The sequence below is a fragment of the Pongo abelii genome, chromosome 4, assembly GCF_028885655.2.
Source record: "Pongo abelii isolate AG06213 chromosome 4, NHGRI_mPonAbe1-v2.0_pri, whole genome shotgun sequence".
Taxonomy (NCBI): domain Eukaryota; kingdom Metazoa; phylum Chordata; class Mammalia; order Primates; family Hominidae; genus Pongo; species Pongo abelii.
In genome coordinates, this window is record NC_071989.2 from 9,275,650 (window position 1) to 9,291,105 (window position 15,456).

At 40.3% G+C, this 15,456-nt stretch overlaps 1 protein-coding gene across 9 annotated transcripts in view; it reads right to left on the reverse strand.

The window, feature by feature from the left end:
* Positions 1 to 15,456, reverse strand: part of SEMA5A (semaphorin 5A) — a 516,352-nt gene that overhangs the window by 158,872 nt on the left and 342,024 nt on the right. For all 9 annotated transcript variants that reach the window (XM_063724051.1, XM_063724052.1, XM_063724054.1 and 6 more), the window contains 2 exons: positions 5,163 to 5,448; positions 368 to 503 (listed from right to left, as the gene is read on the reverse strand). In XM_063724051.1, the coding sequence (XP_063580121.1) occupies positions 368 to 503; positions 5,163 to 5,448 (422 nt within the window). The remainder of the gene's footprint in view (positions 1 to 367; positions 504 to 5,162; positions 5,449 to 15,456) is intronic.

Genomic DNA, 15,456 nt, shown 5'->3' on the forward strand with positions numbered 1-15,456 from the left:
GCCCTGGACCCCATTCATTAGAATGTCATTCATTAGGGATCAGAGATTCTGAGGACACAGAGCCCAGCATCATTAGTACTAATTGAAGCCTGGATTCCTAACCTGCTGCAGAATGCTGGCCTTTTTCCGCCCAGTCTCAGGCATCACAGCTGACAAAAGGCCCTTTCTGGGTCCAGGCGCCACTGTTCACAAAAGGCCTTGGTCTACTGACATTAGCCAGCAGAGTGTGGGGCTGTCCATGAGGGGTCAGGGAGACAGCTGCATGGTGCATGCACCCGCAGTTTAAATTACCCTTGCCTGTCTACACAAGGCTTCTGCATTCTTCATGGGGGATGCCAACAGTGCCCCTTTGCCCCCCAAAATTTACCTGGAAGTGGGGGTTTGGGTTGGGATACGGTAGCCAGGCCGAGCGCGAGTTCTCTTGGTACTTGAAGGGCCCGGAGAAGGCCTGCGCGATGGCGCTCAGGTTGAAGACGCACACAGCTGAGGCCGCAATGCTGTTCCTGGGAGCAGAGGGAGAGACAGGAGAAGGCAGTCAGAGAGCTCGGCAGCACCTGCTGACCTCCCCCTATGGAGTGGGCAGCAGCTGTGACCTACAACAGCTTCCAGAGGTCTCAAGACCACAATCTCTTAAAGATCCCAAAAGGATGAAGTCAGAGCGTGAATGGGGCTCCCCTGTGGAGGAACAAACATCTTGGTATAGAAACCAGGCTAGTTAGCATCTAACACCTTGTAATCCTGTCAGCCAGGATTAATTCACTCAGCTGCAACAGGGGCAAGAGGGATTTTGAAGAGCTAGCTATCTGCTTCACCTTTCAAATTCTGGAATAAAAAGACTTCCTTCTCCAATGGATGGTGTCTCCCATCAGCCTCATGCAGTTCCCTTCCTGACCTGTTTATCTGGTCACTTTACCCAGCAGCAGGGAAAGCTGTTTGTGTGTGTGTGTGTGTGTGTGTGTGTTTTAACCCAGATATTTGTTTTATTTGTCATCCTTTAAAAAAATCAACTCAAAGTATTTTATAAAAAGTGACTGACTCTTCATATTTTCTTTTAATTTAAAATAGATTTTAAATTCAAAGGGTCAAAGAGAAAAATTTGACATAGCACTGACATATGAAATCCAGAAGCCATAATTTAGAATTCAGGCTCTGAGAGAAAGTCAAAAATGGGAGCCCTCAGAAGGTCAGTGCCCTCTCACTAAGTATGGAAACAGCAACATTATTCGGTTAAGTAAATTCACATTTTGAGCTCAGTCCGGGTTCTCAAAGGGGAAGTGGAGATAAAAGGAGAAAGCTTACATATATTTTCTCTTGCTCTGAGACAATACCACAAGCACTTCTCATCAATTTTTTTTCCTGCATCAAAGGAAAGGTCAAACAAACTCCAAAACTGAAATACCTACCTTATATTTCTTTGATTTGATAAATACTGAATAGTAACTAGGCTCTATTCAAAGGACTTTACTATTTCCCATTCATTTAATCCTCATAAGGTGAAGGAAATTCACAGGTAAGGAAAACCAGGCACAGCGAGGACAAGACCCTTCCCCAATGTCAGCCAGCTACTAAATGGAGAAGCTGGACTTGAACCCAAGGCTGGCTCCAAATGCCAGGATTTTCCCCAGTATGGCTCCAAATGCCAGGATTTCCAATCCTTTGCAATATCTCTGGGTGAAGTAGACAGGATTCTACTTCAGGAGAGCAGACAGTAAACACATCCTTATGGAAAAGTAGGACCCGGAGGGTATTGTGGGCCTTCTGCATTTTCTCCAGAAGTCCAGCACCAAGGACAAGGCTTAGCATGATGCATACAGGGCCCAGCACTGGAAAATAAAGGGGCGAACACCAGCTATGGGTTTGTTCACTTTGCTCTTTTGACTCTTCATTATCCTTAGAGAGAATGGGAGAAGTTAAAATACAAGTACGGGGAAGAAACTGACCTTTGAACATGTGAATGGACTTTAATAAGGACAAGAAAATAAGTATGCTGGAGTAAGAATGGCTAGACACAGGATATCCCATCCAGGCATGCCTTGGGCCAGGTGCAGAGGCAGGCAAATGGGGGATATTACAAATAATAACAATATTTCCCTGAGCCCCCTGCTAAGCACTTGATATGGATCATCTAATTTCTCTCTGAGAACCTATAGATCCTGGGAAGACCCTGACTTACAGATAAGAAAACAGTAGCACAGAGAGGTTACTTAGCCCAAGTCACAGGCTGCAGAGAAATAAAGCAGGATTTGTACCTGCTTTGCATGGGGCCCCAGGTTTCCAGGCGGCTTCCAGGTAAAGGAAGAATCTAATCTTCTTCCTGCTGGCATGTTTCTCTGTTCACTACAACCACTAAGACTGAATGGGCTGACCTGGGCTCTGGTGTCACCCAGAGACTCCCCTGGATGTCCCAGTAGGTACCAGTCTGAGCATCCTTTAATAGTGTTGTGGGAACACTTCCTCCCATCCCCTGTGCCATCCCCTGGTGAGCACAATTGGTATAGTATAGCCCATGCCTGCCCCTCTACCCGTTCACTTGCTATGCTCTGGGGGCAAAGGATGGGCCTGTGTCACACTCCACTGTGCTCCTCCCTCTGCCATGCCCCCTCTTCCTAGGATAGGACTGTCTACAGGAAGTACATATTCACTCGCTTCTCCAGGGTCTCCAGACCTGTGGGCAGGCTAGGGCAGCCCAGATATAGATCATGACCTTGAGAATGTGTAGGCTTAAAGCTGGAATCAGTATGAACAACTCACTTGGACAACAGACCTGCAGCCACCTGTTCCAATCTGGCTTCTATCAGCAATCAAAATAATTTAGAAGAGTAATAAAAAATCCTACCCCCCATCGCAACTTTACTATCTGTATATCCATATCTATACATAGTAACACTTTACTACAATCTCTACAGTTTACTATCTACACTATAAACAACTATAATGGTGAGCCACCATTTTTAGATACCTAGAAATAAAGCCAGATCTTTAGAGACTTCATTGTAGTAGCCTAGAAATAAAGCCAAATCTTTAGAGACTCCATTGTAGTAGCACACCATTTCCTGCAGGCCAACCCATGCTCAAGTGATTGAGAAAACTACACAGTCGTGCTAGGGACAGAAGGAGTCAGAACGGTTATCTTTTCCCCATTCCCCTAGTGCTGAGAAACCTTGACGAATGTACAGAGGCAAAGCAATATTCTGAGCCCTGAAGCTCAGCCCAGTATTGGACAGCTTTCTAATTCATAAGACCTCTGATCCTCCTTTTCTTTCCGTTTGAAGAAAACCTTGTCTGAGACACAAAAAGGAGGTGGAAAATATTGTGAAATTTGAGATGGGCATATTAGAAATGCATTCTCAAGACCTAACACAAATTAGTATTCCAAGGAGAAAGGGGAGATGTAGCACTTCTATCTCTAAAAGTATAGATTCCGTACACTGGGTGACTTCTGACATGATGGGAATTTGCAACACTAAACAGTCTACAGTAGTCTGAAACTTATTTTTGCAACTATCTAAATTGACCATACACCATCTTGGAATGTTTCAGGCATGGTACTTTTATAACTTCGGAAATTGGTGTTTTGTTTTGTTTTGCCCAGAGCCAGGGGAATGAAGAGCTAAGTAAACCAGACTCTCCTTGTGCATAAAACTGACGTCAGCTGAGCAAATGCACATTTATCTTGTGCGACCTACACTAGTTTTTAAACAAGGTTTTGGAAAGAAAATCAACTTCAGAAACTGTAAATTGATTTTTTAAAGAAACTTATCAAAGAGAAGAAATAACCTCTGGGTTAAAGACCAGATTTATGAAAATAAAGTGGCCATGGTGGAGCAAGGGTATGTGTGGAGCCATCTATACTAGCCTTATTTTTCTAACCTCATGTCAGAAAGAAGACTCTTCATGGAGGGTAAAAGTTATTATTAAGCAAATATTAACACAAGTTAAGCAGTGGGGAGACCAGAAAGAGAAGGTTAATGAGGAAATAAGCTGCAGGTAAAGTGACTTTTTAGAAATACCACTCATGGGCAGGCATCTGATGCCCAAGAGATGAAAAAGTAAATTAAAATACTTAGGAAGCAGAAAGGACATCATAGGGTGACCAGTTGTCCTGGTTCACCCAGGAAAAAGAGGTTTCCTTAGTTACAGGGCTGTCATCAATGCTAAAACTGGGATAATCTCAGGCAATTCAGGACTGTCAGTCATCCTACCTCATTTATCAGCACTTCCAACCCATCCAGATTTGGAGCCTTTACTTTGGATACAAATATTCAGCTTTTGCTTAAAGTCTTAAGTCACAAGACGAGAGATTTCAAAGGTGATCCAAATCAGAACCCATAGTGTAGGATCAGCAGCAGTAGCACAGCCAATGTGTAGCAAAGTGTTGCTCAGAGTCTCAATGTGAGCCTTGATTCCTGGGTTTGGCACGTGCTCCTGTTGAGTCTTACACAGCATACCAGCTAAGGATGGGAAATAACTCTGGGGACATGTGATACTCCACTAGACTAAGAGTGAAAGAGATCAGAAAACTTCATAGGCTTCAGACAGCCCAAATATTGTTCATTCTAAAGTTAGGAGTATCTCCCTGTCCCACCCCCAGACAAAAAATACTATAACTTTTACAAAAATATTTCAAAAGTATAATTGACATTTACAAAATGTGTGCTCAAGTTAGCCATCTTCTAGAATAATAGTGTAAAATGAAGCTATGGAAAATGTGCATTTCAAATATGAGCAAGATTTAAGCAAGAGCCATGTTATCTCAAAGATTTCAGATTCTCCAGACAACACTATTTTCATTATACACGAATGCATGACTTGCATATAGAAAAAATATACGTATAATATATACCAGTATTTCAAAAAGCGCCCAGAACACAATGGCAAATCAGGAAGGAGCAATTTATAATAGAATAATTTAATGTCACTATATCCTAAAGATGGACAAAAACTTTCTTGATTTGGCGTATTTTTCCTAATACCAGTCTCACAAATCACATATCTTTGTCTAACATGCAGTTCACTGAAAAGTCCTCTTTTTTTGTCTGTTAGGCCAGTACATTAAGAAAGATTTTCTTTAAAGCAAATTTAAAACCTCAGAGATCAATGAACAGAAGACTTATTCAGAATGAGTAAGAGAGAGGGGAGAAAAATTATTTCAAGTTACATACACATTGGTGGTAAAGATGCCATAGATCAAATCCAGCTCAGGCAGGAAGAAAGTACTCTGCAATTCGTTGTAGTAAAAGGGGACTTCCCCAGGACGGGAACAGTTCAGGCGAGCCTTCATGAATGTGGTCCAGGTGTCTTCCAGCAGGAAGCGCCCACCAATATCATTCTTGCACACCCGGGCAGCTCTGGAGAACACTGTTTTCCCACAGTCATGCTCTACTGCATTTTCTCGGAAAAAGAAGTAGGTAAAATTTCCGATGTCATAAGATGACACAAAGTTTGGCTCTGGAAACAATAGAAAAGAGGGAAAAAAATCTCAACATTCATGTCATTCCCTTTTGGTCTTGCCTGCTCAGTATTTCATCCAAAGAGACATGGTTTTGTTTAGATAACACCCGGTTCCTATAGGACAATTGGGAGACCCTGTGAGCAGCCTAATGATCTACACTGTTGGGAAACTCAGTGTCATACACAGATTCTAAATAATGGGAAGTCACTGGTATGATTGCACACTCAAGTATCCCGAGCTAAATTAGGGCTCAAGTTAATGTGACGTTAATAACAAAAATTGGCAGCAAATATTTGCAGTACATTTTAGAGCAATATGTATTATTTTATTTGCAAATTCTTACAGAACCTTCAGAGAGGGAGAAAATATGATTAAAAAGATGAAATGTGATTCAGAATATAGCAGTCTACAATCCTATTTGTGTGCAAGACAACAAAATTATTTGACTTAACTTATATACATTCCTGTGACTTTGACATAATGTATGTGCTTTTACTAAAGACTTTAAAAATGTTTTCATTGCTGGGAATGAAAATAAAGACTAAAACTATAAGGTGTGTCTGGAATCAGCTGTAGCAATTTCTGTTGCTATGGTGACCATGGAACGGTGAAAAACAACTCTGATTTTCTTATTTCTGGTTTGCTGGGTAATCCATTTAGAGGAGGGAAGAGTATTGGGATGGAGACATTGCTTTGTAGTTTTCTGGTCTCATAATTAGCTTTAAAATGGGGAAATAAAGAAATGACAAAATTATGGCAAAGCCTTTACTTAATCACCAAGCTCATTAGGAATTTAGGAAATATACATTATCAACTGAATTTTACATATAGCATTTGAAGTTTTAGCTTCCTAACTTCCGGTTTGAAACCAGTGATAATAGAGATAGTACATTTTGAGATACACATACTCCCTAATATTTGCTTTTAAAACTCTAATCACAAGGTTTTATTCTTCACTATTTCTAAACGCTATTCATTCAATCAGCAAGTATCTTAATTTTATGGTGCAAATTAAGATAATTATAGCAGTAACTTTTGGCGTCCAAAATTAATGGAAAGATACAGACAACAAGTATATTCACAAAGACACATTTTCAGGGACAATTAGTTTGTTGGGGCAATTCAATTGGCCTTGTACTTTTCCAGATACAATTGCACTGCAATAATAACATGTTACTGGCAGGACAACTAAAAATACGTGTGGCTGCAAGATAAGCCATTAATGTTAAGAGTAAGACACATAAATGGAATCACCCGAGGTCTGAAATGCAGAAGTCGACTTCAGACATTGACAAAGGGTTGGGATTGACTACTCTGTTATTCTGTCCAGGAAGACTATTGCCAATGTTCAATTAATATGTATATTCGATATTTTCACAAAATGTTTTAATTTAATCCAACTTTATATTTTAAAAATGTAACAAATACTCTAAATGGTTTATGTATGACACTTTTCCCTTCAGTACAATACATTAAGTCATTGAAGTATATCAAGTAATATACTGAGGTGATTTTAATTTATAAACCATCAAACATATTCTTAAGTCACTATTGCTTTCACTCTAAATGACTATTTTAAAAAAAACTTGAATTGCATAACATTGTAAAAGATGGAGGTTAGATATCTTTACTGTGATAGTATACTTTAATATCCTGGAGAGATGCTCACAAAAACAACAGATTACATATCTGTAACTTCTGTTCTTGGAAAATAAAGAAAATGCTCGGCGGGGGTGTGGTTAAGTTTGTGTTCACTGTAAGTCTCCCAAAAAGAATTACTTGATGAAGCAGGCCCCAAAAGCAAAGATATGGAACAATTTCAAAACCAAGTGTAAAGAAAATAATATTGGCATTTCTAATTCTAAACAAGAGGCCAAATTATTTTGGAATGAGTCCTGCACCCTGGCTAAACAAAACTAGAGTTTGGGAATTGTACTAAAAACAAACAACAACAACAAAAACAGCAACAAGCAACACTTCCTAAAATGGGGAAAACAAAGAGAGAAGGCATAAGGTTCCAAATGTGTCTAGCCTGGGACTTAGGTTACCAGCACACATGCAGGAGGTCCACCAAAACTTATCAAATACACTCACTATTACCCACTTCTGCTATTAACTTGGGGGCAAATGGCATGAAAACCACATAGTAAATAGCTCCAGTTTCTCAAAAGTCCTGAGCCGAAAAACAAGAAGATACAAAGGAAGAAAGATCTTTTATGGTTTCCAGCTGAAGGATGAGTTTATAATAAAAACAGCTAATATCTGTAGAATGCTAAGTCTTGTGCCAAGATCTGTGCTTGGTGCTTTATATCCCCATTGAACTCACAAGAATCACAGAGCTAGGTGCTGTGCTATTCTTCCCATTTCACAGATGAGGACACTAAAGCCCAGAGATTTAATAACTTGTCCAAATTCACATAACTAGCAGTGGGGGAGGGGGATGGAAAGTCCTGAATCCATTAGACCAGGGGTCACCAACCCCCAGGACATGGACCAGTACCAGTCCATGGCCTGTTAGGAGTCAGGCCACACAGCAGGAGGGGAGCAGCAGGCAAACGAATGTTACCTCCTGAGCTCTGCCTCCTGTCAGATCAGTGGCAGCATTAAATTCTCATAGGAGGGGGAACCCTACTGTGAACTGTGCATGTGAGGGATCTAAGTTGTACACGTCTTATGAGAATCTAATAACTGATGATCTGAGGCAGAACAGTTTCACCCCTAAACCATCCCCTCTATCCTCCCTGCCACCTCCAGTTTATGGAAAATTATCTTCCATGAAACTGGTTCTTGGTGCCAAAAAGTTTAGGGATCACTGCATTACACTACACTGAAAAAAAATAAATAGTGCTTGCAAAAAGAAAACAATCAATTAAATGCTAGCAATATTCAACAGGATTTGATTTTCTGCTTTAGAAAAACAATGGTAAGCTCTTGGCTGGACAGTCATCTTTGCATGGAGAGTGGTAAGCAGGTTCACTGAGGAACAGTCTGAGGGGGTTTCAGAACCAACCAGTGAGACAATAAATGATGAGATAAACTTTAAACCACAGCTATCACGGAAGTCAGGAATGACACAGAAAGAAGAAAAAGTGGGAGGAAGAAGAAACAACCTAAGGACTTATTAAACAAGAACATTGTTGGAAAGTGTTTGACCCAACTCCAGAGGGTGTTTCCAGGAGGGCCCACCATAGCCTCAGAGAGCGAATAAATGACTCTCAGGAGGTCATTCCATACCCTGTGTCTGTTCCAGCAAACCACGTCCACTTTTGCAGACAAGGAGAAGACTGAGCAATACTAGGCAGACTGACCCAGTTTCCTCTTTCCACAGAGAGCCTCTACCATATCTCCAAACCACCCTGAACCAATGTTATAAGATCACAACGTGCATTTTAGATAGAAATGCTCAAATACATGTTTTCCTTTTGGTTTGCAAAAACAAGAGAAGATTTTGTATTCAGTGTACAGTGAGTGCTGTTCTCTAATTCACCACGCAGTGCAGGTCATGTTGGTCAGGGAGTAAGACTGCATTTGGAAACACATCCTGCGGCCCTACACTGATCCTTCAGGATGAGGGTGGACCCCTGACTGTGTGACCTGCCATTAACTAGGGAAACACAGTTTCTTGAAAAGTAGAGCCTTTTGAAATTCGGCTAGCATCCTGTTCCTTTTTCAAAGACAATAAAAAAGTGGGAATAATTGTAAGACAGACAGTCAAATAGCTCTTATATTTATTGATATAAATTTGGAAGTAGGGGATGTTAGAGTCTTGCCAGGCAGGATGATAAGATGAATTTTGTTTTCCCTCCATTATTTAAGTTCTGTCTTTTCTCAAAATGCAATTCACCACAAACTGGTATCTGTCACTCCTGAGTGAATTGAACAAGTCAGAAGAAAAATCAGGCGTTTTCTTCTCATCTACAATGGATAGGAGTGCATGCATGAAAGAGAGATCTGAGGTGTGCTGCTAACTAAATCACAGTAAAACAGGCACGTCAGCTGCTATGTAAATATATGCATGGAGAAACTTTTTTCTAATGTTTGTGAAACATACTGAGTTATGTATTACCATGTTGTACAAAAATATCATGTTAATAAGAATTATTCTTCATGATATAAGAACTTTTATTTTGCATGTTTACTTACATAATAGTGACCATACAGATAGGACTACCGAGAAGTGACTCATCATATATGTAATTACAAGTGACGCGAAGAAAAGCATCAAAAATTTTGAGATTTTGACCATGCAAAACCAAATACTGAGCATCCAAAATAAGCCTCCCATTCTATATTCTTTCTATTCCAATGCCTAAAGCATCGATATGGGGGTACACCATATTTACATGGCTCGATCTGATCATTGAGCAGATCATTAATAGGTTCTTGATATAAAAATATTTGTATACAATGGGAATGAATATTAAACGCACAAAGGAACCCCAACTCTACAAAAATCTTACTAGAATCAAAATCTATTATAAATTATTTTGCAGTCAAAAGTCGCTTTGCGAGACACTTGCCAAAGTCAGGCTGGAAAATGCCTGTACACGATGCCTGTGACTCTGCCCTGGCTGGACCATTGACATCTGACATTTTCTGCTGTTGCATCTGACAATCAGACCTAGTTTGCAAAGCTGTGAAAATTAAACGGGCTGATACATAGTAGGATGCCAATAAATGGTGGCTATTATTATTTTGGCATCGTGTACAGGCATTTTCCAGCCTGACTTTGGCAAGTGTCGCACAAGGTGGCTTTTGACTGCAAAATAGTAGCCACCATTTGTTTACTCTCAATGTCCCTTGGAATAATTTCTATTGAATAGAACTTCACACAATGATAATGAATGATCAAGTGTATATATAAATATATATATACACACACAAGTATATATATATATACACAAGTATATATATACACACACAAGTATATATATACACAAGTATATTATATATACACAAGTATATATATATACACAAGTATATATATATACACAAGTATATGTATACACAAGTATATATATATATACACACAAGTATATATATATATATACACACAAGTGTATATATATATATATATAAAGCTGAAAGGTCATTAGAATTTTAGGAGCATAAATAAGCCATGCTGAGTTTTGTTTGTTTGTTTGTTTGTGTTTTGAGACAGAGTTTCCCTCTTGTTGCCCAGGCTGGAGTGCAATGGTGCAATCTCAGCTCACTGCAACCTCCGCCTCACAGGTTCAAGAGATTCTCCTGCCTCAGCCTTCCGAGTAGCTGGGATTTCAGGTGTGCACTACCACACCCGGCTAATTTTGTATTTTTAATAGAGATGGGGTTTCTCCATGTTGGTTAGACTGGTCTTGAACTCCCAACCTCAGGTGATCTGCCCACTTCAGCCTCCCAAAGTGCTGGGATTATAGGCGTGAGCCACTGCGCCTGGTCTACCATGCTGACTTTTTAAATAGCAAGCTATTTCACAAAAATAAGATGAGTTAATGGAAACAATATTCAGATGTGACAAACAGCCAGCAGTTTTCTGTTCCTAAGTTGTTGGTATCAGTCAGTACAAAATGCCTTCCATAAGCATTCCCCGATTTTAGACCCACTCTGTATTGGGTACGTTGTTTCCATTGTCATAGTTTATGTAGATAAAACTGCTGTAGAAGCTTCCAGGGCAAATCTATTTTTATCTAGATATTCGTTAAAATTAAAAGCTGATAACTTAAAATTAAATTAAATTAAACATAGGTTAAAAGCTCTTGGTAGGCTAAGGTTCTTTCCTGAGGTTTCTACTAAAAGACAGATGATAGATAGATAGATAGATAGATAGATAGATAGATAGATAGATAGATAGATGATAGATAGATTTTAATAGATGGATGCGCACATTTGTGTCTGTGTATATGTGTGTATCATATACGTGAGTATAGAGATATATGTATATATGGCTCAACACTTCCACCTACTGGCTGTGTGAACTTAGTCACATTATTTACCAGTATATTTTCTGTTTCCTGTTTTTGAATAACAACAACAACATCCAACATACAGTAGCATCGTAAGAATCAAACGCGCTTTGCTGGTAATCATCAAAATACAGACCTCTATTTATTAAAAATAACTCCAAAAATTAATATAAACACACATGTGAGTAAATAGCATCAGTAATTAATAAGATAACTCATTGAGTATGCATTCTGTATATCAATTTAAGATCTACACTTATTCCATCAAGCCTGAAACCAAACACAGTGGCAGGGACCATGCTACAGACGAGCCTGGAGCCGGCCAGAGTACCGCTCTAGGCATTTCCTCACTGCCCCAAGGGGCTGTCCTGGGCACTGGGTGCTCCTTAATAAACTGATAGACACAGCCCGTGCCCTCAAGAGCAGTGTGAGGAGACAAACAAGACAGATCAACAAGTGCTTACAGTGAGGACAAGGGTACGGAGGGCCAGGGCAGCCGGGAGAAACAGAGGATCAGAAAGGAGAGAATAGGGAAAGGGCAGAGGTGAGGCTGAGAAGGGGCCACCCAGACAAGGATGGGGGAAGAGAACACCCCTACCAGAAGGAGCAGCCTGGGAGAAGACCATAAGGCTGGCAACGAATGGAATGAAGCCACAGTCAGAATCAAAGAGATCAACAGGACAGGAGGTGGAAAGCCAGGCAGGCCAGGAGCCCATAACAAGGAGTATGGATTTCAACTGCCATTGGAGAGACACCAGAGAGTTTTAAAGAAAAGCTTATCATTCCGTTTCCTGGGTGTGTGGTGTGGGATGGGGTGGGAAGTTGGAGCCAAGCACATCCTTGGTAACTATTTTCACAGCAGTCAGGGCCTTGCATCCTCAGGTGTGTCATTCACTGAGCCCCTTGACAGAAAAAAGTTATTGCTAAGACTCTTGCAGTAGGAATGGAAAGACAGTTCTAGCCCATTTGATTCCTTCCTTCTTCCTAGGGAATGTGACCCATTGAAAATGCACTACTTTCATGAATTTGCTGAATCAAGTAGGAACCACTTGTACCACAGGGACCTGGGCTGGCTTCCCCTAAATGAGAAGCACCACTTCTGTACACCGCCCTACAAGTCCAAAACTCACACCTACAATTCTCCATATCTTTAGGCCTATAGGAGTTTCATTAACTGGATATTTGTCTAAATGTTCTAGGTCAAAGTGACAGACTTTAGTGTCTACTCTGCTCTTATTCCATTCCAAGTACATAGCCCTCTCTTGTAAAATTCTGCCAAATCACACATTCCTATTAGTTATACATCATTTCATGAATATTTCTGAAAATTGTCAAAACACAAAATTTCTATTTGCCATGTTCATTTTTTTCTGATGCTATTTTAAATTTACAGGTTCACTTCTTTGAAGAATTAATCATTTTATCTGCAAGATCAAATGAATACTTACGAGTTTTTTTATTGGAACGTTAATTTAAATTTAAAAATCTGGTAAATATTTTAACTCCTAAAAAAATATGTTAAAAGACTGAAAGAAAACCATGTAAGATTTTACTGAAAGAAGACATTGAGCTCCAACATTATTCAGTTTTTATCACACTTCTTCCCAATAAGCTACGGCAGAATAAGGAAACGTGCATGATGGCTCTGGCTTTGTCTCCTGAGTTGATCTGGGCTGGGGCAAAAAGAAGACCAAGACACAGGGACCCGACTTCCCCATATGTGGCAGTGAGTGAACAAATGTCAGAGGCCCTTGACTGGGATAAATAAAAAGTTCAATAGAATAATATAGAGACAAATTTATAGAAACACATTAAACTGGGCATTTTAGAAACAAGATGACAACATGATTTATGCTCCAAACTGGGATGCTCTTAAGAAGGAAAGGAGGTAACATTAGTCATCAGGCAAGGACATCAAGAGGGATTCAAGACTGTCACTAGGAAACTGCTAGAATCTCTAGACAATGAACATTGAGCCATTTCCCAATTGTTTTAGCAGTTCTAGTACACATCTGCATGATATCTTCACTACAGTGAGGCACCCCTTCTTGTAGTGGATTTCTTTTTTATGAGGTTTCCTTGACTCATGTATATATAGTTCATGCAAGTATCCCCATAATGTGGTAGTAGGAGAAGGAAAGATTTATTCATCCCTTTTCTTTTGGAATGCGCAAATTAAAATCTAAAGGTAGTAAAAGACCTTTGGCAAGTATATTGGCAAGTGTAGAAGCTTCCTCACATGACTGGAGAGGACCTGTGGCTCCCCAGCTTTTAGGCTCTCTGTGCTCGATGTACAGGATGGAGCAATACAGTGTTTTCAGAGCACCATAAGAACTGACTCATGTCACTTAACCACACGTTTGTACCCATAAAGGTCTGCATTAAATTACCACACAGGCTTTTCTACTTTGGGTTAAACAGCCCCAGTTTATTGCATCAGGTTTGCAAGGCTATAATAATCAAGAAAGGCTCTCAACCTTTTCCAGAGTCCACATACCCCTCTTCATGGCAGCTCATGCATGAAAATGTGGGCATTGGGAGAGAGAGATGGAGGCCATTTGTAACACCGGTATTTCCTAAAGTGCCAACTAAACAAAGGGAAGTTCAGCAGCTTGTAAAGGAGGAAGAGTGCAAGCTCTGGAGTGGATCTGTTTTCAAGCCCTAGCTCAGGTAAGCATCAGGTATGGCCTGTGTCAGGGCACAAGTCCCTCTGAGCCCCATAGTGCTCATCTGTAGAAGGAGGAGAATGCAATCTCCCTTAAGAGGTTGTAAGAAGGATGGCAGATGACATGGATTTGGAGACTTCCAGCTACCTGGCATATTGTAAATAGCTATTGTGACTCTTCCTTGTGGGTGGTGTAACAACTACAAGTAACAGATACTCCAATAAGTACATGGACAGGCAGGCGATATGCATGGAGGCCATTGATTTAAAATGATTCCTGACCCTCAAAGATAATAAGATTAGATTTACAGCACGATGTCTGAACTGCAGCCATCCCACAAGGCATAGGCAATTGGCAATGGCTGCTTACAGGCTTGATCAGGCCTGAATATTAGAAAAGGGATCTCATTGTGCTGTGTCACATGTCACACAACTTTGCTCAACACACTTTCCATCCATGTCGTCTCATCCTCACCCTAGCAAGTTTAAACTTGAATGAGATATCAGCCTTGCACTTGTAATGCTGAAAAGAACTTATTGTTCACAAGGGCATTCTTTTTAAGCATCTCCCCAGGTGCTTATTTGGAAAAAAAAAAAAAACTAGGCTGCTGACTATGCAGTCTTGATTCTATTCTGGCTTTACAGAGCTTCTTCTTTTTCTTGACAAATACTTGCATTTTGGTATCCACATATACTTCATTCCCAATCCTCATTTGTCTTTGTTTTGCTTGTTCTCTGACCTCTGCTTCCATTTCTGAATTTCCAGCTGTAGCGAATCTTGTCAGTCGCGAGAGCACCTCCTGCAGACCAGTCACACCTCCAGGTACTGTGCTGTGTGTACTCTTCCAAACAGGCTCTCACTGTCCTCAGGTTGGAGCCCAACAAAGTCACGCCACCCTAGCTGTGCTCAGGCTGTTCGGAGTCAGCATCTGGTCCCAAGGAGAAGCACTGAGCTCCCCAGAGCACCTCTCTTCAGGACAAGCAGAAACAATTTCTCCTTGACTTAAGCATGGAGGAGATTTTCATCCTCCAAGTAAATTATCATTAATCATTAGAAAGTTAATAGTTGCATTTTAAAGACCTCAAGGGTCTACTTAATGCTTGAGTAACAACATCAATGTATTTCAAACCAATAGAATTTAACATTGTTACCAGAAGAGTTTTCTCAACTAGAATTATAATAGCTCATAAAAAATGATACAGTTGAAAAGAGAATGCTTGTGGATTTCAAGTGAGTTCACCTCCATATGAAATCCTGGCCAAAATCTCAGAGACTGCAGGACACTGTGGAGTTCCCTGGGAGAACTCAGTGGGATAAGTACACATTTCCACCAGAGAAGGAAAGCCAGCAGGTCTCTGAGTGTTAATAAGGCTACATG